The sequence below is a fragment of the Ciconia boyciana genome, chromosome 1, assembly GCF_034638445.1.
Source record: "Ciconia boyciana chromosome 1, ASM3463844v1, whole genome shotgun sequence".
Classification (NCBI taxonomy): Eukaryota; Metazoa; Chordata; class Aves; order Ciconiiformes; family Ciconiidae; genus Ciconia; species Ciconia boyciana.
In genome coordinates this window covers 24,917,637-24,944,542 of record NC_132934.1, presented here as the reverse complement: position 1 = coordinate 24,944,542, position 26,906 = coordinate 24,917,637, and the positions used below count along the sequence as shown (strand labels likewise).

At 42.9% G+C, this 26,906-nt stretch overlaps 1 protein-coding gene across 1 annotated transcript; it reads right to left on the bottom strand.

Annotated features, from left to right (window-relative positions):
- Positions 1-275: 275 nt before the first annotated feature.
- On the bottom strand, positions 276-13,543 carry GPR37 (G protein-coupled receptor 37). The gene is made up of 2 exons (XM_072869177.1): positions 12,839-13,543; positions 276-1,094 (listed from the first exon to the last, which is right to left on the bottom strand). The coding sequence occupies exons 1-2, from the start codon at positions 13,541-13,543 to the stop codon at positions 276-278; spliced, it is 1,524 nt and encodes a 507-aa protein (XP_072725278.1).
- Between the last annotated feature and the right edge of the window lie 13,363 nt (positions 13,544-26,906).

Genomic DNA, 26,906 nt, shown 5'->3' with positions numbered 1-26,906 from the left:
AAAGTGGATTGATATGGATTCTCCTCCCCAGTCAATAAAACCCTAGCACCGTACAAAATATCATGATTTAAAACTGAGTGCTGGCTCTCCTTCTCTCTCTTTCATTTTAATAACCAAACAAATTATTTTCCAAAGCACAACTGTTAATATGCTGATTGGTTTCCAGAGTAGTTTTCAATAATCATTTTTTTTCTTGCATTCTGCTTCAAGAAGAAAAATATGAAGTAAAAAAAAAAAAAAGTAAAAAGATACAGGAAATAAAGTCCTAAGGTCAATTAACAGTGAGTCCCCACGGAGGCAAAAGTGGACATTTCGCGACGGATGGTACTGAAAGGGGAGAGCTCCAGTTCTGTGGTGTACTCATTGTCATTGTCATCACTTGTCACCGTTGAAGACTTCTGGATGCATTCATCACAGCAGCAACAGCAACACTCCATAAAGGCCCGGCTGAAAGGTTTACAGAGACAGAAAAGGAGAACTGGGGTAACACAGGACTTAAAGAACAAAAGGAACTGACTAATGAGATGGAGGAGGTCCATAGTCTGCCGAGAGACCCCTGCGGACATGTAGGCAGTCACAATGTTGCAGATGTTTTCGGGAATGATGCAAAACCCATATAAAATGGTCAAAGCCACCACTGTGCAGTTCATCTGACTTTCCAGCTGAATTTGTCGCTTGTTCCCCCTTGTGCAAGCCTTTTCTGCCCTCCTGATTTTCCTCGCTGTTACCAGGGAGCAGGTAATAGTGAAAAGGGTAGGCAGGCAAAAATAGCAGCCAAAGTACCACCAGAGTCTTGCCCCATCGTAAGTGAGAGCTAACACGTAGATGGTGTCAGGGAGCGCGGTGGATATCTTCACCACGCACCGCTCCCCCGCTGGGCTGCCGCCGTATTCGGGGTCCTCCTTCGCCAGCTGGCGCAGCACAACCTCCGGCAGGGCCAGCAGCAGCGCGCCCACCCAGATGACGGCCAGCTTGGACGTCGTCGAGGTGCAGTTTTCGATCATCTCGTAATACATCTGCACGTTAGTGGCGGCACGAAATCGGTCGATGCAGAGGGCGCACAGCGTGAATGTGGTGACTCCGAGAGAGGCTACCTGGGAAGGAGAAAAGGGAATGCAAGTTAATACAGGTGCTGTCTGGAAAAAAAGAAAAACGGACAAAAGGGAAAAAAAAAAACCAAGACAGCTACAAGGGTACAGTCCATTATTCAGTGGAGAGTGGGAAAACTTCATCTCCTTCAAAAGTCCCCCAGTCTCCTGTTGACAGCAGTCTTCTTAGAGACAGAAGATGAAGGCCTGAACTCACTCAGGCTGAAGAGGGAATTAATTTATTGTACATTGGATGAAGGCTCTTACCATTGAGCTGTTCTCTGGAAGAGGTTTATACTCTTTCGATAGTTAAAGAGAGCTCAATTTGTACTCTGAAACACCAGTCAAGCCTAGCCCCTTGACTGACAAAGGCAAAGGAAAACCTAGTTTAGAGGTGTTGTGGTTTAGCCCCAGTCAGCAACCAAGCACCACGCAGCCGCTCGCTCACCCTCCCCCCCCGGTGGGATGGGGGAGAGAATCGGAAGAGCAAAAGTAAGAAAAATTGTGGGTTGAAATAAGAACAGTTTAATAATTGGGGGGGAAAAAAATAAATTGTAATGAGAAGGAAAACAATGACAAGAGAGCTAGAGAGGAACAAAACCCAGGAAAAAAAAAAACAAACAGTGATACCACCGCTCACCACCTGCCGACCAACACCCAGCCCGTCCCTGAGCAGTGATCGCTGCCCCCTGGCCAACTGCCCCCAGTTTCTATACTGGGCATGACACCATATGGTATGGAATGGCCCTTTGGCCAGTTGGGGTCAGCTGTCCTGGCTGTGCCCCCTCCCAGCTTCTTGTGCACCTGGCAGAGCATGGGAAGCTGAAAAGTCCTTGACCAGTGTAAACACCACTTAGCAACAACTAAAAAACATCAGTGTGCTATCAACATTATTCTCGTACTAAATCCAAAACACAGCACTATATTAGCTACTAGGAAGAAAATTAACTCTATCCCAGCCGAAACCAGGACAAGGGGTATCAGTGTAGGAGACAGTTAAGCACCATGGTGCTGAGCACCATCAAAAGAAGCATGACAGACAGAACTTTGCTTCCTGCGTTTGCTGAACTATCATCCAGCATGCATCCCAAAACAGTACATCCTTCTGGTTTTCTGCCTACAAATATTTATTTCAGCTTGGTGTCATCCTCTCCTGGAGGCCCACGCAAGCATCTGTGCAATGCTGAGTGGAAAAATCTTGAGAAACTGACCAATATGTAAAACTAAACCCTTTCTTCCCCCCCATTTTTCTAAGTGATGTTTTTCAGAAAGATCAGTTCCACCACAGGGGTTGGAATTTAAGTCAAAAGGGGAGAGATGGGAGAGTCTCCCTTCTGCAGAAGTATGAACTTATGCCTACATCACACGTTCATCAAGCATGCAGGGGATCACAACATCGAAACAAAATTTAGAAACCCTGCAGATTAGGCATCTACTGAATGGAGTAGGGTCCAACAACTGTTTTTGTGGACTTAGGCTTTTAAGTGAAATTTTGATGTGATGTCGGCACATAAAGTCATACTGTACTGTGAGTTCAAAGAGACTGTATCTGAAATCTTCAGAGTTCCAGAGCCTGCGTAAAACTGACCTTCACTATAATAGTTAGGCTTTAATAATCTATGTTCAACATTTCATTTAGAAAAAAATCACAGGAAAACCTAGGCTTAATTTCATAGGAAACATCCTGTGGGAGAGTGTACTGTAGGCCAGGAGAAATGGCAGAAGTTTTGTTGTTTAAATGACTTAAAGATGGATTGGATAGAGCTCTCAATTATATACTGTAAGGAGCAAGTACAGAGCAATGTGTATGTTCTCGAGCTTTAATAACCATCATTCCATGCATGAATAGAAATTTTGTACTGTCATGAAACATAATTTCCTATCATTTTACCCTGTTTATAATTAAATTTCCTACAAAGAAATTTGCAAGAAGACTATACACATTTTGGCCTAATCCTATTTCCAATAAATTCAACTTCAGTTCAAATTCAAAGCAGAACTCCCATTAACTTCAATTGGAGAAAGATTAGGTGCCCTGTTGCATTCTAATTCATTTATTTTCCTGGGTTTGCATGCTTATGTTATGCTGAAAATTTGTTGATGCAAAAGAAAAGAAACCGTTAAATAATATTCCTAATAAATGTAAAGAATGATTACTGTTATCATGAATAAGCCACGTGTCTGTGCAATTAACTGGGAAATCAAGGGTAATATTAGGCAGTTCACTATAATTGTGCTTACGCAAATTTGATATGCAATGATATATTTAAATTTCATATAGGTAGATTTAAAAAACCACTTTCTGATTTCCACCATAATTTTGAAATATTCCTGTTTATGCATCTCTTGTAAAAAGTTCTGCAAAGTTACATAGTACAATTATGCACAATTATATAAATGTATCATTAATTTTGGCCTTCAATATTTAATGGCCATATCAGATTGCTAAAATTGAATATCACTGAAAAATATTAGGCACTTGGGATTAGAACTATCAGGCATTGGCTTAGTTGGAAAATTCTTTGAAGCAGCTTCCTAAAAGATGGAATGAGTAAGATGCAATCTCTTACTAATTAACTTGCGGGAATATTTAATGATGACAAAGCAGTACCGTAAACATTTTTAATAGGCAAACCTATTGATTTAGGAAGTTAAACTGTCTGACTAGATTCAAAGAAAGCTTGGTAAATACAGCAAAAAATAAAAACAATTAAAGAAAAATTAGTTACAGGGAAATCTTAATGAACAGTGATAAACTTAGCTAATGAAAGATAATTTTCATGTATCACTGCTGAGAGTCAGATTTTTAAATTCAAGACTAGTGACTTTGTTTCCAAAACATTTAAATATGTGTGCAGTCTTCAAATTCCTTAGAGTGACAGCAAAACCTTTAGCCAGAACATCCAACATGAATAACAAAAGGGTCAGGACTTAGCTCTCTACAATTACAGGAGACAGGGAAATAACAGAGATTCAGGAATGAAGAGGGATCGAAATAAAAATCAGCAGAACAGAAGAAAATCTAAGTTTTTGTACATTAACATTTTCCCTCTCAGCTCTTATGTGAGTCTCTCCCCCCGCCCCCACTGCACACGCTTTTATTGCTTTAGCATTTCATTGCAAACAGGCTGTTATACAGTGGCTAAGACATTAAAACGCTGCAGCTGTTAAGGCTGGACTAATGAAAGAAGACATGCCTACCATGAACAAACATAACCTACGGGGTTCCTGTCACATTAATTGACCAACAACTTGGAGGTTTAAGACAGTGAAATAGAGCAAGAGGAAACAACTAAGAACAGTAGAAGTCGGCTTTGAAAACTCTCCTGTGGATTTACTGATGGAACAAGCTAAACAAAGCTACTGTTTCTCTGGAACAGGCGATGGTTTCCTATTTTCTGTAGATTAACGGAGTTAGGGATACCATGGAAAAGCTTGCAAAAAAACCCCAAACATTCCCAAGCAGATGAACAGGGATTCACTCCAGCTGACTTGCTTAAAGGCAGTATAGCAATTTAAGGGTCTCATTACCTACCCCACATTGCAGACTATGAGTAATAGCCAGCAAAATCAACGGGTGCTGCTCACAACCTATGTGGGCGAGAACTGGGACATGCATTCTGCACGTTCACACAATTTCGGTTTAGGGGTGTTTCTTCATACCAGTCATACTAATAATTAAGGTTAAGCTGAAAACGTGGAAGAAGCCAGAGAAGTTTCCTTTTTAATCTGTTACATTGCCCTGAAATAACCACAGAACAAAGACAATTCTTTTGATGGGGAGTAGGTAAAGGACAAATTAACAAATCCTAAACTGGTGCAAAGCTGCATGGAGTTTAATGGTGCTGCTCTTATTGTAACAGCTGAGTTTCTGATATGCTGTTGCAGTTTTAATTCCAACAACCTGGCAGGAAATGAGGCAAGGCAAGGGCAAGTCAGACTCAGTAGTTTTTGATCATCACTTAGTTGTCTGATTTATTTCCATATGGTCCCTATGAAGATTCTCCTTCAGTCTCTAGACATTCAGGATGACACCAGTTTACATCTTTCTCTTACTAGATGATATCAGAAAAGTCCCCAGGTTTCTAACTGAATGACCACCCATCTGCTTTGAGGAGGTGGTGAAGTAACCCCTGCTTTGAGGGGGTGCCCACACTATTTGGGCAGGGAACCGCTGTTGCAGGGATTACCAGCTACAGCACACACACAAAAGAAGACATTATTGTTACAAGACAGTCTCTTAATACTGTTGCTCCTTTAAAAGCATTGACAGGGATGTTAGTGGGCACCGTGATGCTCCTTTGAGACACTGCATAAACTTTGGTCATTAGCTCACCAGCTGTTAGTCAATTGTGTCAAAACTCATTTGGGGAACTGAGGCCAGAGAGACAACAGTAAACTCATGAAATGCTCAGCGTAATTGCATCAGTTCTTCTCTCCGTCCCTCCAACATACCCATTCCCCTTTCACAAACTTTAGCAATTACCAAAATGTTCCCAGGCCTTCCCTGGCCTGTCCTACTTCTTCTCCTGGCTGTGGTCCCACAGCTCTTGGCCCTGGCCTCTAGGAGGTGAGCCTCTGGCTGACCAGGGAAGCAGCGCAGATGTAGTACGGTGAGCAATGCCAGTGGAAACAAGCCTCTGAATTCTCTCTCACTAATATCTGCTTGACTAGATAAAGGTAATGAAAACAAAACCAGAAACAAGATCAGAAAAGGTGACTTGGGTGAAAAGGTCAATGAAGACCAAATTCTGTGAGTGAATATAAAAGAGAGGTTGCGTCACTCAGTCCAGTAAGATGAAGACCAAGAAGTAATATTGCTGCTATCTACAAAAAAGTCTATCTTGAGATACAAAAGTTAATTAAGCCAAAGGACAGTGAATATAACAGAATGGGAATCAACCAGCCATGAGCAACTTGAGGCTGGAAATGAGAGGGACCATTAATCATCTCAGGCATCATGTTCTTGAGCACGCCTTCTTATGGAGAAGTGAGTGGAAACAACGTAGACTGAGTTTATATGGAAGAAGATAAAATAAAGGAGTTATAAGAAGTGGCTGCTTCTACCAGCTGAAGCTGGATTTTCTAAGACAGAATATATTTTATGTTGATAACAGAGTTTCTTAAACTACATGGCACTCTTCCTTTGTTACAAGGCAGGATGGATATTTGAAACATTTTCCTGTTGTAATAGGAAAGCTGAACTACAGAAAAGGTTGACAACTACTAGCCAAGCCATCTCAGCTCTCAGTGACACCCTGTAGACTCTTTATATCCATTCCTGTTATATCACATAAACAACTAATTTTTTCCCCCAAGCCATTATAGTCTATCATCTTATTATGCCTGTTCTATATCCACATCAAACTTCATAGCTTTAGAGCATGTTAATGCAACATACCATAGCAGGTCCTGCAGACTTGCCTAAGATAAATAAACAAAGTTAGTACAGACTGCAATACTTTTTTTGTGATACTCTACATTTACAGTACAGAGTCCAGTAATAAGACTGGACTACTGCAAAATAAAAGGTCATCCCATTGCAAACAATTATTTAATTGTTTAAGTTTATCTAGATTTCTGGTTTCTGTTCTTTCAATTACCCCCCCCCAAAAAAAAAAAAAAAAAAAAGATCAGTCATTACTATAAAAGAACAAAAATAAATAAATATAATATCTCTATATTTCTTACATGAAATGCTATTAAACATTAATGGCTTTATGCTTTAAAATAGGTAAGGGTCACTCAGTTAAAACACTACTGTGGTGTGGCAGAAGTAATTCAGTAGCTAGGGAGTACTGCAGCCAGGGTACCCCTCTGACATTAGCAATTAGCTTAAGCATCCTGGATGAAAATCTACGTCACCTTAATTATCTACAAGACAAGATGGTAATTCTGGAAACTACTATCATGGAGATGTCCTACACACATGGAACAACACGGTTGTTCCTGTACAATACGGTTGTTTCCTTTGTAGGACTATCAACATTCATATCAGGGAGACGTAGAGCACATGTGCTTTGTGAGTTTCTTATCCTTCTGTATATCTTAAGAGTAACAGTGTTCAGAATCAGAACCCACTTCCAAGAGCTGCTCTTGAATTGTGTTGGAAGCGAAAGCCAACCAGACTGTCAGGGCACCGGAAATACTCACTGGTACACCACATGCTTATCCAGAGGGCTGGAAAAAAAAAAATCACAAAACACAAATGGATTTAATTTTTGTTCATTTTCCTGTTTGCAATCTACCATGCTAGCATATAAGTAAATTTAATTTACTTTTTTTTTTTTTAATAAAGAAATAAGTGGTGTTCTCCACTGAGGATCAAATTCTCATCACACTACACAAGGGACTCCTGCACTAATTCTTAATATTAACAACATGTAACTGCTGCTAAAAATCTGCGTCTTCCTCCTTTGCAGGAAAAATCCTGTCATATGGAGAAATGACATCCCAGTGCTCAGAGCAGAGTCAATGGTGCCGGGATAGCAGATGCTGCCTTTTCCTCTCCACACATATGTAACTTTAATATTACTGACCCAATTTTAAACCTAGTCTGACACAAATTCATTTCCATGCTGAAATGCCACATGCAAAGTTTAAGCCAAAAGCAAATTTTTATGGACAACTCATAAGCCCCTAAGGACAGGGTTTGCAGAGGAAATAAAGACTGACAGAATAGCCAACATGGCAGCTGCTATCATCATGCCGTTAATACCTAAAGGGCAGAGATATATTAACATTTCTGTTTTAAATAATTATTTATTGCACGATAAGTGCTGAAGATATTCTGCTCAGTAAAAGACACATGTAGCCATTGCCCTAGAAAACCCTCAGTATGAAGCTTTGAAACTGCAGACCTCTCTGAGGATCTTTGTCTACAACCCAGAGGACTTACTGGAGGTTCAGGAGCCTACCTCTGACTAGAGTCAAAGAAGAGACATAAAGAAGATGCCGCACAACAAAAGACACAGAAGAGACAGATAATACACAGCTTTTATAAACTCCCATAAAAAATGTATTTGCTTCCCTGAAGTGAAACTTAAAATAAAGATCTCTTCTGACAGCTTTGGAACAGGCAGAGAACAGCCACTTTCTTTGTGCCTCTCACTTGGCTCTACCAAGTAAAAGAGAGGAAGGGGAAAAAGCCTCACCTCAAATTGCCCTGGAGGGTCAGCTCCAGGGAAAGAGAGCAATTCGTATTCCAGGCCAAATCAATCCTTATGCTTTGCACTAAGAATATTAATTGTGATAGCTTTCCTGAGCTGGAAGTTACCCACCAGAAACAGGAGTGATGCCACAAACTGATTGCCAAAAGCACACGCAGAGACTGGGCATCAGATTTCAGAGGCTTTCACTACCAGCCTGCTCCAGAGTCAAGCCAGTCTCATATGCATGATACGGTCCAGATGAGGACACGGCAAACTTCGTCTTTCTCTTCTTTGTGGGGGGTATGAGAAAGGCAGAGTGGCTCACGTTTATTAGCACTGCGCAGGGCTGAGCACCATCACTGACCTCGGCAACTTCTTGCTCTGCACTGGACTGCACAAGACAGAAAATCAGCCTCTGCAAACCCTCATTCTAGACACTTCCCCTCTTCTAAATCCTTACTCTGCTATAAGTAGCTTTTCTCAGTCTGCCAGCATAGAAAGTGATGTTTACTTCCAACAACCTCTCTCAAATTCATCAAGCTTCTAGTGTAACCTCCAAGAGCAGAATGCACACAACTCAAGCAAGCTTCCTTTTAAAGCCCAAAAGAGAGTTTCTAGGCCTAGTTGACACAATCCATTTGTCATTCTTGAGCAAGCTGCTCTGGGCCTTAAACAACTTACTTAACCTCTTCACTATTGGCTTCCAGCATTAAAATAAAAAACAAAAATGCAGCTTCACAGGACTGTTACATTTAACAGCTGTGAAATATTTAGAAGCACAGTAAAACTACTGGTTTTGTCTACATCTACACTTCTTTCTGTTAAGGCCTAGCATAAATCTATAAGTAGGGGAACTGGAACTAAATTGTTCTGTACTCCTTTTTTTTTCTACTCCTTTTGCTGAAAAGACTGGATCTGCTTAAACAAAAAGAAAAGGGTTCCACATTGGCAGGTCTTGTGGAACAGGAATTAGCCAAAGTCATTGTCTTTGTATTGTCATTTACCCTGTATCTCCTGATTCTGAGCAATACTGAGAAAAGTACGTGGAAGACAACATATACACAGTGTGCAGATAAACACTTCAGACATGCATGCCTAAAGCTAGACTCCTGAACCATCTGCAGAAAAGTAGCAAAATTTTAAGAACAGCTGAACAGAGGATTAAAACTCCAAAGGAGAAGCACATCTCCACACATCCTTATGGGCAGAGTAGCTGCCCCAGTTGTTCTCATTCCCTTCTCATTTCCCTCTCAGTGCATTCCAAACTGCTCCTCCAGGACAGCGCCATGATCAGGGTCAAGTGAAGTTCTTGGTGGAGATAATTTCATCCGCTTCTACTAACCACCTGTCTTTCTAGCTTTGTTCTCTAGCAGTTTTACTCTCATCACCTAAAGACCTCGTGAGAAGCACAGAAGAATTAAATTACTGTTTCTTCCTCAGTCATGTGCACAGCATTCCTTATACAAACATAGCCATGACGTAGTTTTAAAACGTAGTTAGAACTGACCAAACTGTGATACAATATATGGCTGAAATGACTGCTTAACGTATTTGGTCACAGCAGATCTTTATTAGGTATGGGAAAACTGCCCTTTAAATTAAATACTGTGGAGACCTTCCACTGCTAGAAGCTCAACATTTACCTATACAAATGTGCTTGAAGATACCATAAAACATTTTCCCCAGACTGTGTGCATGTGTGTTATCACTGGCAACAGATGCTTTGTTGAAATTCTGCACAATACCCATTAAACAGCACAAATAAAAAACAATTGGCCACAAGAGGCTAAGCTAAGAAAACTCAAGGTTCCTCACTGGGATCACTTGAAACCTTCAAACACAATACAAAGCACACTTGAGTTATGTTAAAATGCTGTGATCACCGTATCACTTGCTCTGGATAATCAGACATCCCCTGTTCCCTAGTTCTGAAAGTACAAGCTGGTATGACAGAGGGCTCAGTCCAATAAGAGTCTTTGATGCTTGAAAGTGAGGTATTTCTGGATCTACAGCTCTGGGTGAGACATGTAGCTCCCTAAACAGCATACGAGGAGAACTGGCTTGCAGAAAAGAGATGCAAAGCATGCAACAGAGACACTTAAAAGAAAAAAAACGCTGGGCTAACTTACAGAAAACACAGACAACAGCTTAAAATTTGTCCATCTTCGGGAAGATGCTTCTATTTGTATTCCATGAAGGTGTGGAAACCTCTCCTGAAGATAGCTGTCTACAGCTTTCCTCTCAAGGAGCTAAGAAGACTTCAACCTTCTCCCACTGTGTGAGAAGGGGATGAGCCTGCCCAGGTGAGTTACAACAAGGGAGAAGACGGTGTCGGTCAGCTGTCGGATGAGTGCACTGCTGTGAACAATCCTGGACAGAGCATGGAGCAGCAGCTGCTCACAGGGCAGATCTCATGACATGCTTCACATCTGCATTGCTCCTGGTGGTGTCAGTGCCACTGTATAATGCCTGTGAGGTCAGAACAACACTTGGAAAGTGGTGAGCCTTTGCTCTGACTTCTCCACCTCAGCAGGGTCAAATCCTGATTTGCAGGACTGTGTCCTTCTTGCCAAGCTCGAGGAAAGCTGTGGAGAGTCACAATCCACTAGTGGTATTCAATATCTGCCAGTCGTGGCTACAGTTTACAGAGGGGGAAATCCAGCCTTCTACTTACTGCTCTCAGGGTGATGAATATACTTTACATACATGAGTATTACATTTAATGACTACTGAATGAAAAATATACAATTCTGGGAGCAACACAGAACCCCAAGGCTATATCTTTTTAGATCTGTACCTTAGATATAAATTAATTAAATTTCCTCAGGGACAAGGAGAACGTTTCACTATTAGACCTCAGTAATAATTAAGCCTAAGACAGGCACCATGCTACTGGTCCACCACGACTGGATTGGTGCCAGTTCTTGAATAAGACTTCAATTCTAGACATCTACAGAATTTTAAAGTGAAAAATAAGGTGTCATTAAAGTATAAAGGGGGAATAGCAGGAGCTGAATGTTTTTTGGGATTACAATTTTGAATTTCAGCAGCTACATTTCAGCTAAACTACCTTCAGTTGGACAAACTCTTTAGTGCCCAAAGCTGCACAGCATAAGCAACTAATTTTGAAGAACAGCGTGGCCATGCAAATCATTTCAATTACTGATCTTTAATTAGAATGAGCATTACAAAGAATTATTTCTCTTTGCTATGTGGATGCACCAAAAAAAGACTAGGAAGTGTGAAATGTCACTATAGAAAAGCCCTGAAAACGCTTAAACTACACTACCTACTTTAATGGAAATGGTTACACTTTAACTGAAACAGTACTATTTATTTTATTGGTTAACACAGTAACCCCAGAACCCAATTCAGAAATTGTAAAGGCTCCTAGTACTATCAGATTCTCAACAAATAGTATTTACTCCTTCATGTCTTCTTAAATGCAAATCAATTAAGTCTACTCTGAGTTTTTCAAATGTAGTGGTATACTACTGGCCTTGAATTCATCTAAGCGTAGCACAGCTCCACCCTTTGACCAATACCACCAGTAATAAAGTGTATCGGATACGAAAGAAGTAATGGCAATTTAGTGGCTACACATACATCTTTATAAGCACATTCTTAAAAATATCAGTTGACAGTTAATTACGCATTACTGTGTACCAATGTGCTGTTGAAAACTGATATTCTGTGCATTAATAACAAGTTTTGTTTTTTTTTTTTTTTTCTTTTTCTTAATGTCTCATTCTTAGGACAAGGGAATCAAAAGTTATTTCCTCAGCTTTCAGTTACAGAATAACGTTGAACATAAGGTTTTGGGCATGCAGCAGAGCCAGCCAGAATTACGGGCTACCACCCTACCAACAAGCCTCAGTGTTCAGTTCCAGTAAATAAATAAAGCGGACAACCTGAACGCTGCCGCAGGACTCTGGCCAGCTGGCTGAGAGCTTCTTTGACAGAGCCTCTGAACAACTGCCAAGAAGCTGCGATTTAAATGGAGCTGGGGTCATTTTTTTTAGAGATAAGCTAAATAAGTAAGTGCGAGATTTGAACGCTTAAGTATAAATTAAGAGCACATACATCCCATTGACGGTCCTTTTTACAATCACCTTCTTACAACCTGTCCCCAGTCACCACCTGCATCCGCTTCCCTGACTCACTTCACTTCAGGACGATGACAAACATAAACCAAAAAACTTGAAATCTAATTCGGAGAGGATTCTTCGCCTTTCAGGATCACAAGGAGCAAGGAAAGTTTGGCAGAACTCGCGCGAGTGGAGGGAAGGCAGAGCTAGACGCGCTCAGCCTGAGGCTACAGAAATCCCGATGCTGCTGGACCTGACGCGGCCACAACCTCCTCTGCCACTGCGGGGCCGGGGCCCCGCTCTGCCTCAGGCGTGCCCGGGAAACCCAGACCGCGCCGCACCTGCACGTCCCCGGGCCGGCAGCAGTGAGCGCGGGCAGCGCCCCGTGGACCCCGCGCAGCTCAGGCCGGCGGCGGGGAAGCGCCGGGAGGGTGCTCGGGGGCCCGCGTCCCCTCGGGCGGGGGCTGCCCGGAGGCGCACGGGCCCGCGCATCCCTACCCACCGCTATTACCTCGATGTACGGGACGATTTTGCAGGAGAAGTCTTCTAGGAGCCACTTCTTGGTGAGCTCCTGGAAGATGACCAGCGGCAGGCAGAAGAAGACGATGAGGAAGTCCCAGAAGGCCAGGTTGGCCAGCAGGGAGTTGGAGATGCTCCGCATGTAGTAGTTGTGGCAGACGATGCACATCACTGCCATGTTGCCCATGATGCCGATGCCGAAGATCACCACGGAGAGGCACATGACGGCGTAGGCGCCGTACGACTCCTCGGTCAGCGGGTAGAAGGGGTTGCGGAGGCGGGCGCGGCGCCCCGTGGCGTTGCCGCGGCCCCCGGCGCTGCCCTCGCCGCCGGCCGAGCCGTTCAGGGGCAGCCAGCGGGGGCCGCCCGCCGCGCCCCTCCCCGCCGCCGCGCCGGCTCCGCGCTCGCTGCTCCGCGCCCGCCGCCGCCCGGCCCCCGCCGCCCCGCGGGACGCGCAGCTGCCGCCCGGCCCCGCCGCGCCGCCGGGCGCGGCGTCGGCCCCGCGGGGGAGCGCTCCGCGCCCGGGGAGAGCCGCGGCCGCCAGCCGGCCCGGGGCGAGGGCCGTCGGGGCTGGCGGCGAGCGGGCGCGCTGCGGGGGCGCCGGCAGCCCGGCGGCCGCGGCGGGGGCCAGGGCGCAGGCAGCCCAGGCGCCCAGCACCTGGCAGAGCAGGGCGAGGGGAGCGCGGAGGGGCTGCATGGCCGGGAGGCGGCGGGGCTCGCCCGCTCCCCTTCAGAGGCGGCGGCCGCCCCGCTCGGCGGGGCTGGGAGCGGGAGACATGCCCGCCCGGCTCCCGGGGACAGCCTGCCTCGCCGGGGCGGGGGCAGCCGCGACGCCGCTGCCGCCGGAGCGCGGCTGCCGCCGGGGTCCGCCGCGGGAAGCGGCCGGCGCTGGGGGCGCGGCGAGCGGAGCAGCGGGGACGCTCTTCTCGCCGCCTCGCAGGGCAGACCCAGAAAGTTGTGTCGCCGTCTCCGACGCGCCGAGTTAATGTAGCAAGTGCAGCGCCGGGAGGACCCCCCGCCGGCGCTCCGCCCTTTCCCGGGACCGCTGCCTCCTCGCCAGCAGTCGCACCGGCCTCGTGCTGCCTATTTACGTCCTCCCGCCGCTGCGGGCAGTTGGCGGCTTTATTGGTGAGGAAAGGTCCCTTGTGGAAAACACCTCCCCTCTCCGGATAATCGCAAACACTAATTCCTCTTCTCCAGCAACCTCGGAGAAAGCAGGTTGCCGCGCGCAGCTTAGGGTGTTTAAGAGCTTTGCAAAACTCTTGCCGGGATTAATCACCGCGCCGCCTAAGCGCTCGCGCCGCCTAAGCGCTCGCGCCGCGGCGGAGAGCGGCGAGAACGGCCGGGGCGGCAAAGTTGCTGCCGGCGCCTGGCGGGCGCAGCCCAGGGACCGACCCCTCGGGGCTGCTCCTGCCTCCCGAGCCGTGCGGGCGGGCAGGGGCTGGGCAGGGAGCAGCGAGGCGGCCTGCGGCGGGCTCCGCTCCTGCTCCCGGCTCCCCGCGCCTCCGGCCCGGCCCGGCTCCGCTCCGCGGCGGCTGCCGGGGGCGCGCGGGGGAGGCGGGCGAGCAGCGCGGCGGCCCGCAGTGCGCAAGCGCCGCCCGGCGGCGCTGCAGGGCCGATCCGCCGCCCGGCCGAGGCACCGCCCGCCCGCCGGGGGAGCCGGGCGGCGGGGCGAGGGGAGGGTGCGGCGGCGGGGCGAGCTCTGCCGTCCCCGCCCGCCCGCCGCAGCCGCTCCGTGCGGGGATGCGCCGGCAGAAGCCGCTTCCCCGCCGCCGGCGCCCCCGCAGCCCGGGGCCCGCCGCCCCCGGGCGTCTCTGCAGCCTGCCGGCCCTCCCCACGCTGCTGCCGGCGCCCCGGTCTCAGGGCCTGGCTGCCTGCCTCGGCTCGCAGGTGGCAGCGGGGGCCGCGGGAGCGGTAGGCGAGCGAGGCGCCTTGCTGCGGTACCGCGAGTCTCGCACCCCGGCACGAATCCCGGGCGATGGGACCTGAGGGTGAGAGGCGATGGGGAAGCTGTCGGCATCTGGGTGGAGGAGGAAGAGAGGCTTTGCCAGCCCCCGGGGGCACCTTGCTGTAGGGGCAGAGGGCACAGTCGGGGGGAGAAAGGGGTGTTCCCAGAGGAGAGCGCAAAATGAGGCACAAGGGTGAAGGTGCTGTTGAAGGAGATGTGTTGAAAGCATCACCCCCGCAGCTGAACGGCATCAGAAGCGTCTCCACGTATTTTCAATGCCTGGAGAGGCAGGTCTACGTTTCTTTCCTGTTCTGAACGTTTGTGTGTGGTTTTGTTTCTTGGCTTTGTATAGTCAGATAAACTTCACAGCTCTTTCTCCTTGTTTCTCTGATTATTAGTTAACTCGGGTGACTTCTTAGCTTGCTAAAGTTGGATACAATAAATATTTCACTGTAAATAGCCTTAAGGATCTCTGTCGCCCCTGTTTCCATCTTTAAGAGTTTAGTGTAGCTTATTCCCAACAGGTTTAAAAGTTTAAAACTTTTCCCATAAAGCAATTTGAGAAGCATTCTTCCCCCGAAACTCAACTCATTTGATGTAAAGATCAGAAATTTAGTCAAAGCTACCAGAGCTCCCCATTTTAGGGACTGAAATCAGGACTGTGGATCTAATAGTCCTGTAAATTCTTTTATTGCGGGCCAGTTTTTAACATATTGAGATCCCAAGTACATAGGATGTGCTTGCAGGCTGGGGCCCCGTCTTTTTGTGTTAAAGAACACCATGTAAATCTACAGTAATAGAAAACACACATCACATACACGCATAAAACCAGTCTATCAGCTGCAATAACAGAGACAAGATCAGTACCACTTTTTCTCAAAGGGGTTGAATCAAACTGTAGTGTCAAAAGTATCCTTTGGTATGAATTGTTAATTATTGTTTATATGTAAAAACACAGCTACACAAATTCACCTAGCTGGTGGAAAGGTAGGCTTTACATGAAGGTACTCACTAGGCTGACCTTGCTATCAACAGAGAGAGAAAAGTGCCTTCCTGAGGTCATTTATCTGATATTAATGTCCGATGTGCATGGTATAAATTGCTGTCTGGAGGTGCTGCTCGCACACGTCTACCCTAGAAGGAGCTTAGAAAATTATTTTGGATGAAAAATGTGACCAAAAAATGGCTAAAACTAGTGAGTCCTGTCCTGTCCCATTCAAACCTAGGTGTAGTGCCGTTCCCCTGGCCATGATGGTTACCCAGAAAACACACAAACAAGACAAACGGAAAGCTTTTCCTTTTCCTGAAACCATTCTCTCACCCATGTAGGTGAGGTGTGATTGTGGGAAGGTTAAGGTGTTTCTAAGCTTATGACAACAACTGTAATAAGTTAGGCACTGCTGTGTTGAATGTCCCTTAATATAAGTCAAGCCATTTTATTCTTCTTCTTCCTTAGCAATCTAAGTGTCATCTCATGGAGTTAAATGATCAAGCTAATTTTAAGACTTCCTAATAAATAATAAGTTTTATCTAATAAAGGTATCTATGAATGGAAAATAAAAAACCCTAAACCTACCAGAAAAAGAAGAGAACAGTAAATATATTTTACCTTTTTATTCCTTGTATTTTTCTCCTATTTGTTTCTTCTGAGCTCAGCTGGTGTATAAAAGGAATTAATGATGATAATGAGCTTACATTTACTGCGCCTTTCTTCCTGAAGAGTCCCAAAGGGCATTACAAACAGATATGATAAATTCACTGCTTGTTCTTAAAGGATACTGAGGAATATTGCTTCTGGCTTTTATGTGGAAGGAGCAGACAGCAGTTAGCAGACATATTGCCCTTCTGCATACTTCTGCAAGAAATATGGATCACGAAGAAGAAGGTTAAGCAGTGTTTGGTTTACGTCACTGATCCTTTAATGGTGAGATAAGAACCAAGTCGTGCATAGGTTTTCCAGTGTCAGCATTCCACCTGCTTTGTAATAGAGAAAATTGATTTCTAAACACAAAAATTATCGTAAAGTATTATTCTCTGCTTGTCTTTTGTCACATTTCTCTTACTTCATTAAGTATTTAGCTTGCTGCAAAGAAGAGCACATGCAAAAAAAAAGGATTTTGTAGCTTGTAGCCATATAACCACCCTTCTTGGAATGGAGGAGCTTGTTGTATTTATATAGGCATGATGGAAATGTTCTTCTGCGCTTTTGTCTTGTTGAAACATTTACATCAAAGGGAATCAGAGGAATGATATTTCCTAGAGGTTTCTTATCTCATCGAGATGTAGTTTTGTGTAGAGTTAGGTGTATCTGCACCTCACCATAATTACCTAATTCTGCCAGTCTAAAAAGGCCCTCTTTTGCTGGCTTTAAAAACAGTTAATTTGCCATTATGATAGTCCCCTGTTTACTATTGCTGCCCTGTCAGATGCTGAAAGTTAGTGTCTGAAGGTTGCGTTTTTCCAGTTTCTTTGGTGTCAAACATTTAGTTGAAATTTTGCTGCAGTTCATATAATTTCTGAGTTGATTTTTTTTGGGGGGAGCAGAGGTTGTTGGTTTGTTGTGGGGTTTTTTTTGGGGGGTGGTGCATATGTCGTGTGTCTTTCAAATAATTTGGTGATATCATAAATCTTATGATAAGATCTTCCTTTAGGATAAAGCTCCTACTCTGTCATATTCTGATACAGCCTCCAGTTCAGTCAGGCTTTCACAACTCATAGTGTGCTTCTTTTCTAAAGAGGTTGCACATGTTGTGACAGTCTTTCTACCAATTCATGCATCAGCCTAGAAATAGTCTCACAAACCACAAGCAGACATTTATATTTATAACACATTAAAAAAAAAAAAGGCATTTTTCTCATTTTTTCTCCTTTTTTCTCCTTTTCTCCCTCGTTAGATGAGGGAACTAAAATTCAGAGATGTTTTTGCAGCCAAAATCTATAAAAGGAAAACCAATAAACATGTTCCTACATGAAAAAAACCCCACAATTATGGAATTTGAAAGGTTTCCAAATACATTCATTCTTTTTTGTTGGTGTTCTACGACATTTCAACTATGATAAAGAAATCAATAGGCTTTCAATGCCTGCAATGTTGTTTTTTTGACATCTCCTATATTTGTTATCTGAGTAAGTGATACTCTTAGCCTGAACATGTTACTGTGTTGCAGCAAGAAGGGATTATTGCTGCCCTTTTTACCTCTCCTCAGGGTTCATATTCAACAGTTTGTCAATGAAGAAGAAAAAGAGTATATTTCCCAAAATAACTTCTGTTCTTTTTTGGTTATAAATTATGGCGTGCTCAGCTACCTTATACTCCATTCTCCTTCCTTGTTTAGGCAAATTTAATAGGACAACTTTTTTCCTATAGAAAAAAGACTGATTTGTTTATGCTGTCTTCTTACATCTCACTGGGTTTTGATGTGTATTACCTTGTCATAAAAATCTGAGTTCAGAGAGAACATAATTTCTGTGATGTGGTATAATCGGGATTTTTATTTCAGACTGACCAAAATCTCCTAATCAATGATAGGACTTTTGTTATTGAATTCAGTTCCTCATATGGCTGGTTCAGGCTCTGTACTAATAAATAAATGTTGAAAAGTTTGAAATTGAAATTCAAAAAGGAATTCAAAGTTTAATGATAATATTGGGAATTTCTTGTAATTACTATTCTGATTCTGCATTTATTGACATCCATTAGGAAAGCTTATGGTGACTCCTGATTATAGATTGCTATTCCTGTCTAGTTTCACATTTTAAATTATAATACTTTTCCTTTTAACCATTCTCTTTCGCTGGAGTTTGAGTTCTGTTTTAAGGGTAGGCATCAGTGCTCGTATCAAATAGTCCAAATAGATTTGTTGTTTATGTTTTCCTTGTTTTGAAAGATAAGTACCAGCAACCCTTCTATTACTATTAGTAATAAAAAGACAAGTGATCTATATTACATGGAAAACTAAAATGTGTTTGATACTTGCATTGCTGCTTTTCTGTCCTATTTTATCCAAAAGGCAGAACGATATATAGACTATCTAACAACATCAATCATTGGAGAGAGAAGTCAATACTTTTTTTAAGGTGAATTACTTGGGGAATAAGTTATATTTATATAATGTGGAGCTGTGGAAAAGAGTATCTATTATTAGTGAGTATCCTTGATAGACCATAGATTAAGACAATGAGGGTTAAGTGCTCAAACAGATAAAAGGTCTCAATAATCTACAATACTAGAGGTGAGATGCAAAGACTTTTTTTTTTTTTTTTTCTTTGCCTGGCTATGGATTTCAGATCAGGGAAAAAAATAATAAAACCTTTCCTTTTTAAAAGTTTATCCAAGATTTTCACTCTGTAATCAGTAAGAAATGTAGAAGGGCAATAAGAGTCTTATGGACACAGGTTAAACCTTTACAGGCTTTTGAAATGGTAGCTGGTGTCACCTTTCAACCTAACAGTGATTTTTCGAAAGTGTCCACCATGGTGAAATTCTTTTGATCATTGCATTTCAGAGAATTCTTAGATTTTTTTTGGTTGGTTGGTTGGTATTTTTGTTTTGCTTTTTTGCTAGCTGCTTTATACAAAATATTTTTTCCTGGATGTACTGTATGTACCAGAGTCCTTTTACTTTCCCCATGCAGAAAAATGGCCATGATCCTTCTCACTTTCTTGATCTCCAAGTTTGACTATTTCAACTCATTTGGATTGGAGCCATAAACCCTAAAAAGTACAAACTAGTATTCAGAGCTTCAAGTCAGTCTGCCCTTGTGATACAGATAATCTCCAGAAACATTGTTCCAGTTACTCACTACTTGCCCTAGTTTGTTATTTAATGCAAAACTTAAGTTCAAGGGAAATTAAGACCTGAACCGTAGTGACTTCTAAGCTGTGGTCCATGAACTAAGGAAGATCTGTGAGGCCATAGCAAAGGTTTCACAGCTGGTGTGGAGAACTTGATGGAAGAATGAAAGTCCCACCATTTCCAGTTGAAACTGTGCTGAGAAATTCCAAAGAATTGGCAGTAGTTCATAGATCCAAAAGGTTTTGGAAGCACTGCTGTCCTTGGGATGGCCCAGATTGCCCAGCATAGCAGCACCTCCTCCAACCCCACCTGCAGTCCAGCCTAGACTGGGTGATAACATATATCTCAGACTGGCAGAAGCAGTCGAACGACATCTCAGCTGTTGGGTTTAAGCAGCCAGTGCGGTTAGAAAGAGAAATGAAGAAAATGACAGGAAGGGGAGCTGAGAAAGAGTCTGTGAAGGACAAAGAGGGAGAGGAGTCAAGAAGGCTGACCGAAAAAAACAGTCCTGAGTGAGGAAGAAGGGATTCTCTTGAGAGAATATGAGGAAAAGAACAGCTTAAGGAGTAAAATGGAGAGGGAGAGCCTACGGTGTAGAGGCTGCCTCGCCCCTTGACAGCATGGAGCAGACAACTTGAGATTATTTGTCCCTAGCCCCTGTTGTTATCTCCCAGTGTTGTGGTCTCTGTCTCTCCCTCCTGTGTGCACCTCAAGATTTTTCTCTAGTTTGGAATGCTAAAATGTATTTATTTGTAAACACTTAAAACCTTGTGTTTCCTCCATGCACAGGGGATTTTCTCCCTTCCTGTGCCACATTAAACTACTAAATATGGAGCCCAAACATACACTGGCTTTTGTGTCGGATGAGTGCACTCCAAACCCTCATATGTATGCTGCTCTTCATTCCTAAGGATAAGTGTAGGCCATTGCTTTGCCTATACAAAATATTTGTTTTTCTGCTGTGGGCTGTCCCTTCTCCAATGCAGTAGCTTGCTGCTCTCTTTTTACTTTTTTTTTTAAAGTTAGACCTTGGTTTGTTATTTTCTGCCACTTTAATGTTACTCCCAACTGTAGTTTCATCTGCAGAGCTCATTTACATGCTGTTTACCTTTTCTTCCATCTTATTAATGAAGTTATTAAACCAAGAAACAACTTTATACCTTGCAGTAGACCCACTGCATACTTCCCCACAACTTAGTGCAATCTGCTGCCATTTCTCATCAGCCAGTGTTTGTGATCCTTCAACCTGTTTTCAATTTACATGACAGTGCTTACGTCCAAAGCAATTTGAATTCATTTGGGGAGATTTAGTGAGACACTGTATTAAATCCTTTATTAAAATCATACTGTGTATCTTTCATCCAGGATTTCTGCAGTTCTATCAAGAAAGCAGTCACGTTTCCTTGGCACATGTTCCTTATGAACCCATGCTGCTTATTGCTTATCGTTCCATTATCCTTTGAATGTTTAGAGGAGTGTTTTGGGGTTGGGCTTTTTTCTGTTTATTTTCTTTCCCCCCTCAGCAATTGTTCTGTTCTTTTGCATTACAGAATATGCTTGAAATTAGACTCCTTGTTTAATAAACCACTCTTCTTCCCTTGATTGATGTTTAAGGCTATACTTGGTATGCTATATGACTTTTCAGAAATAATTTTTGAGGGCTTAATATTTTCAGTGTGTACTCAGGGATGCCTTTAACCTGGACTAATTGGCTGGATACAACTGTTTTTCTTACTTGTGTGCTATCAATAGCAATTTTTTATTTCTTGTTTTCTGTCAAACCTTCTGCTTTCAATAAGAACAAATAATAAATACATGTATCTGGAAATCATATGTTTTGCCCACCTCTCTCCTACCAAAGTAGCCCTACTTTTGGACTATGTTTGCATTTATTTTATATCTTTTGACAATCTCCTTTGGTATCATTAACTTGTTCTTGGCTTTATCCTGAAAGCCATTGAGCACTTCGACCATGGTTTAATGAAATCGTAAGAATATATTTACTTTTCATTGCTGAAGTCATCATGCAGCTTTTTGGGGGAATATTCATACACTTAGGTTAAGCACAAGATTTTATGCTTTGCTGTTGCTCATACAAGTTGTCTTCTACGGTTTATCTTTTCCCTGAATACTAGCCCACTCTGTATTTGTTTGCTTTCTTCTTCATAAGTAAATACATCACCCTGGGGAGAAGAGTTATTTAAAACTATATGAAACATTTCATACACATGCTCCCTTTCATGTTATCTTTGTTCTCAGTTAAGCCCAGATCGGGAGTGTGTTAAAGTTGGTGAGAATATTCCAATTCACTGCAATGAATCTGGATTACACCCTTAGTTGTCAAATCTCATATTTTGTTTTAGTTTGGGGTCCTCTTTTCTATTTTTTGTTTTGTTTTGCTTTTTCCTTCTCTTTTATTTTTTTCCTCTCTCCCACTTCTGTATCCCATGATAAATTGATAACTTCTGAAGGTTAACAATGAATAGGGAGATCTACTAACTGCATCTCAGCAGCTGGAGGGTTCTTTTTTGTGCATTTTTGTGTGATGCCCTTGTGAGGGACATATCTGTTATGTCTTTTAGATGTGGCTTGCTTTTCCATATTAGCATAATTTTCCATATTTGTTTTAAAGACTGAAATTCTTGCTTTCTATAGCATTGTTCCAATTTGCCAGCATCTCTTAATGAGGACATAGTATAAAGTCACTTGTAATGTCAGCAGGTCACTGAGGAGAAGAGGCAGTCAGGGGATGCCAGCTCTTTTGTCACTGGTCACAGATGTCCTGGACCACACAAGGCTTCTGAGGGCATTGGTAAAAGCTGCTTGTGGTCATGTTGTATTAGGCTGTGCTTTTTCTACCTAAATAGCATCAGCACTCATGTCTGTTTAGGTGGAAACCTCAGCTTGCTGAATGAGCTAGTATATTCTTCCCTTAAAATCATCGGTGAATACCCTAATTTAAGCAAGCACCATTACTACCAGAATGTCCCTATCAAATGAAATATCATGAAGAGGCACTTGTTAGCCATGCCCATTAATAAATTCTAGGATGCTTTTTACAAGACTGAGGATATCTTGACATTGAGAGTGCAGTCATTTCCCGTACCAGAAATGTCTCCACGGGAGTGGTGGGTGAATGACTTGTAGAGCAGGACAAATTTTTGGCTGTGGCTGTTCTTTGCTAATCAGGCCAGCAAAGATACAGGGACAGAGTTAAAGTAAATTGCCTTTTAGCTACTTTCATTCTAAAGCTTCTAAAAACTGCTTTGGGGTTCAGGAATGCTCACAGAAATAGTGCTCTGGACTGTTATCTGCAGCCATCTTTCCTCCACAGAGCCATCCTAGATGGCGTTTGGCAATCAGGAAAGTCTCACTTGCCTTGTTTTAGCTGATTTTTAATATGTGTACTTCATAGCATAAAGAGACCAGGAAAAAAGGCCAAGGATCCAGTTTGGTCTCTGTAAAGAGCTTTAGAAATGTGTTATTGACCTCTCAAAGAACTTAATTCTATGGGACCCTGAAAAACAGAGAAAGCTACATGTTTTCCAGAAGGAAAATATATTACTGTCTGGAAGAGGTGTTTAAAATTATTAAAAAAAAAGAAAAAAATTCAAAATCCACCAAATAATCTATAATACCTTTTTAAATAACTAAGGTTTGAAAGAAAGCTAATGACATTTGTTTTTCTCTATTTTTACTTACAGGCCGTAAGTTAAGAGTTATTATAGTCTAATTCATGAAATGAATGTTATCTGTTTTGATATGCTTTTTTTTTTTGCTCTTAGCAGCCACTGTCAAACTGTATTTCATTTGGGTGCTGGCAAAATGTTAGCTTACTGTAGAGTGAAACACATATGCATTTCATGTGAAACACACATGCATCATATAGCCTGAGCCTGGCTGAATTGTACCTCACTGTGAGCTAAGGTTTCTGTCACGTCCCCTCCAACATTAAAAGGTAAGGGACAGCAGGAGTGATTTATGTGAAGAATTTAAAAAATATATTTAATTAATATTTTAAATAGGAAAGGGCTGTGCTTTTCTGTTCGTGAAGATCCTTCATTCTGTTTTTGAGACTGAGCCTCTCTGAAAAGCACTCATAATTTAGCTCGAGTCACCCACTTGAGCATTGCTTAAAATGAGGGGCTGCTCCTTCTAACCACTTGCGGGGAAGGCTTTAGCTGGAGCCAGGAAACAGAGCACCGCCCAAGCTGCCAGCTTGTTAGCGCGAGAATCCTGCCTTCATTGAAGTCTGGATTAATGACTTCAGACAGACAGATGTGAGACTCTGAGGCCATGTGTGGGGGAAGGGGTTTTCCATCCGAGGGCCCTGGAGTGTTCTTGGTGGCAGGAGTGCTTTATTCCCTGAAAAATACAGGGTGGTGACTGCGCAACTGTGAAAGCAGGCTGGCAAAATGGAAGGAAAAATATAAATATTGCAGGTATCTTTGTGCTGGGAAGTAATGCACAACAGCTACTCTGAGTCCATCCAAGAAAACCCCATGCTTTCTTTATGTCCACTGTATCAATCTTAAGCTAAAATGAGTTCCCAACATCTGACTACAGTAATGTTACCAATGCATCGTTGCTAATGGAAGTGATCTGAGTTTCCCATGAGCCATCACTGCAGGAGAACTGATTTCTTTGGGGTAGAAGATTTTACAAAACACCAGATCTGTCATAGCAAATCCATCAAGATTATCCCCTGTACACTAGCTTTCCTGCTATGCTATCAAAAATAAATAATATCAAATAAAATCTAAAGACCTTCATCAAGCACTTATAAATTAGAGGATACCCTCTGGGGCACAAGTCACAGTATGTGCATTTTACAATAAAATATTTACATATTGTGTGACATCTGTATAGTACAAGAGAGTATAATCTTCAATAGCATTTGGAATGCAATTGTGCACACAGAAGAGCAAATAGAAATGTTACACAGTATTTCATAGAGTGCTTATAAAATTATTATGGGAATATCAAAATGCATAACACTGATATCCTGAAATCCATGTAATAGATTTTTTTGTACAGATTGCATAGTCCAATTTAATATTAATGACATTTTTATAATGCTGTATGTTGTAAATGCACATATGCACACGTACTTTTCCACACAAACACACGCTCTGTCATACACTTACTAAAGTGTATATGGCACACTTTCTATTTTGTGCTGTAGGTTAATGTTAAAACCAAGAAGGTAGAGGCATATTTTCAGTCTAAATTCATAACACTGGGAATGGATAAATGGGAACAGATGTGATGTAGAAGGAATTTTATTCTGGAGGGCTGTCATAAGAGAATTAAGCTATCCAGCTGACTTCATATTCAATGGTAGAAACTTTCAACAGAGGGTGGTGTATGAGCACAGAGGCACACCAGTTTAGAGCTCAGTGAGTAGTTCTTAAATATAGCCAAAGTAAAGCCTGGTGAAAGATTTAGAAATAATAAGCAGCAGCTGATGCAAAAAATTTGCTGGGTGGACATAAAGTGTCACAATAGCCCATCACATTGAGATAATGTACAGCTGCAATGACGTCAGCTGCCCTATCAAGAGTCCTGTGACGGGGTCTTGGAATAATGCAACAGAATAAAAATAATAAAAAAGGCTCTGTTAGCATACGCAGCATGCTGATAGGCTGGGGACTTTTGAGTACCCTTTTGAGGTGTGTGACCTCTGCCAAGAACATGGATCTTCTCAGGTTTGGGGATGAATAACTCCTGACTCATTCAGTTAACAGTATCTTTCAAAATTTCCCATGGAGCAGACCCTGCAGCTACAAGGCCAGAAAAATATATCTTGCATCATCAGCATAATGGTAATACTCTGTCCTGTGTTTAGTAATGATCTCGCCCAGAGACTTCGTATTTACAGCATGGGAAATGGGAAAGGAAGAGAGCCTTGAAGGGTGCCACATTTCAAATTCCTTTACTCTGACACATAATTACCTAGCAGAGCCAGTTATGTCCCATTTTTTAGACAGCTGGAAAAGGAAGGATGATCTTATGGGTAAGACCTTGGGAGATACAAGCTCAGTAGCTGGCTCTGAGAGAGCTCTTGAGCAAGTGCTTCAACTGGCCACTATTTGGTACCCCTTATTTACAAGAGGATCTCTATTTCTGGTCTTCTAATTGTCTTTATATTTCTAGGCCCTTGGGGATGTGACTGGGTTGCAGCAAAACACCTGTAAAGTGTCAAACACACGACATTCCAATGCTGTTTGGACCTATGTGCGCTACCAAGCTGCAAATAATGAACAGTGAATACAACTACTGGAGAACAGCTTTAGAAACACCAGCCATTTCCTCTGGTTGCTAAAATGAAATATTATGGATTAGAAGTATTATTTATTTAAAAATTCCAGGAAAATCTAAACAATACTGAACTTTTTTAGGGACAGAACAGGTAATGACACCTGTAATTAATGCTGTTATCAATTTAATTCCAGAGTTTTTCCATTTTCCTAGAAATTGGACTGAGTAAGATTATTTGCTTGAGGCTGAATTTTTAGGCTATTTTCTTGGAAAGTTTCAGGGTAGAGTATTAAGGAAACAATCTATTGTTTTGATCACTATGAAATGCTGACACCTGTTTCCTTTGGAAGCTTTCAAGCAGAAGCTTGAAATGTATTGCAGAAGGGCAGATAAAGAGGAGGTTCTCTTTCATTATTTCCCTGAGATGTTATTCCACTCGAGCTGTTTTTTCTCTCTGCAAGATGCCAGGTGTGCATCCTGTTTTCACTGCAGATGCTCCAGCACTCTGACCAAGCCAGACACATGCCGGCACCAGCGTTTGTGCACTGAACATTCACCATCCCAAGGGAAGAGCACCACCTCAGGACTTTGTAATTGCTCATCCCAATTGCTGGTGCTATGGAGATGTATCTGGCTGCAGAGACAGTGAGTCTCTGGAAGGACATTCCTTCTTCTACCACTCATGTTCTTACTAATCCCCCTGCTCTAATCAGAGATCAGAAAAGAATCAGAAAAGAATCTCAGCATCAGAAAAGAAGGGAAGGAAGACAGGAGTTTTGCAGGAGAGGCACCTAGGGAGTGGGAACTGAGTGGAAAGCGACAGGGGTGAGAATGAGGTTGAGGGAGTCACAACTCATAAGTCTGGAAAAGGGGGAAATGGGGCAGGAGACTGGGAGCTGACAGATGAAAGAGGTGATGGAGAAGGCCTGGATGGAGTGGGAAGAGGCTGGGCAAAAAAACTCTAGAATCTGGAGCTGAGCTTAGGAATCCCAAATTTCAGCAGCCCTTTGCTGTCCAAAACATTGCTTTTAAACCCCCTTTTAGTGGAAAAGCTTT

Excerpts from the sequence above, each read along its gene's own strand:
- GPR37 (XM_072869177.1), bottom strand. The coding sequence starts at position 13,543 with ATGCAGCCCCTCCGCGCTCCCCTCGCCCTGCTCTGCCAGGTGCTGGGC. Across the intron at positions 1,095-12,838 it reads AAATCGTCCCGTACATCGAG|GTAGCCTCTCTCGGAGTCAC; the intron begins GTAATAGCGGTG and ends TCTCCTTCCCAG.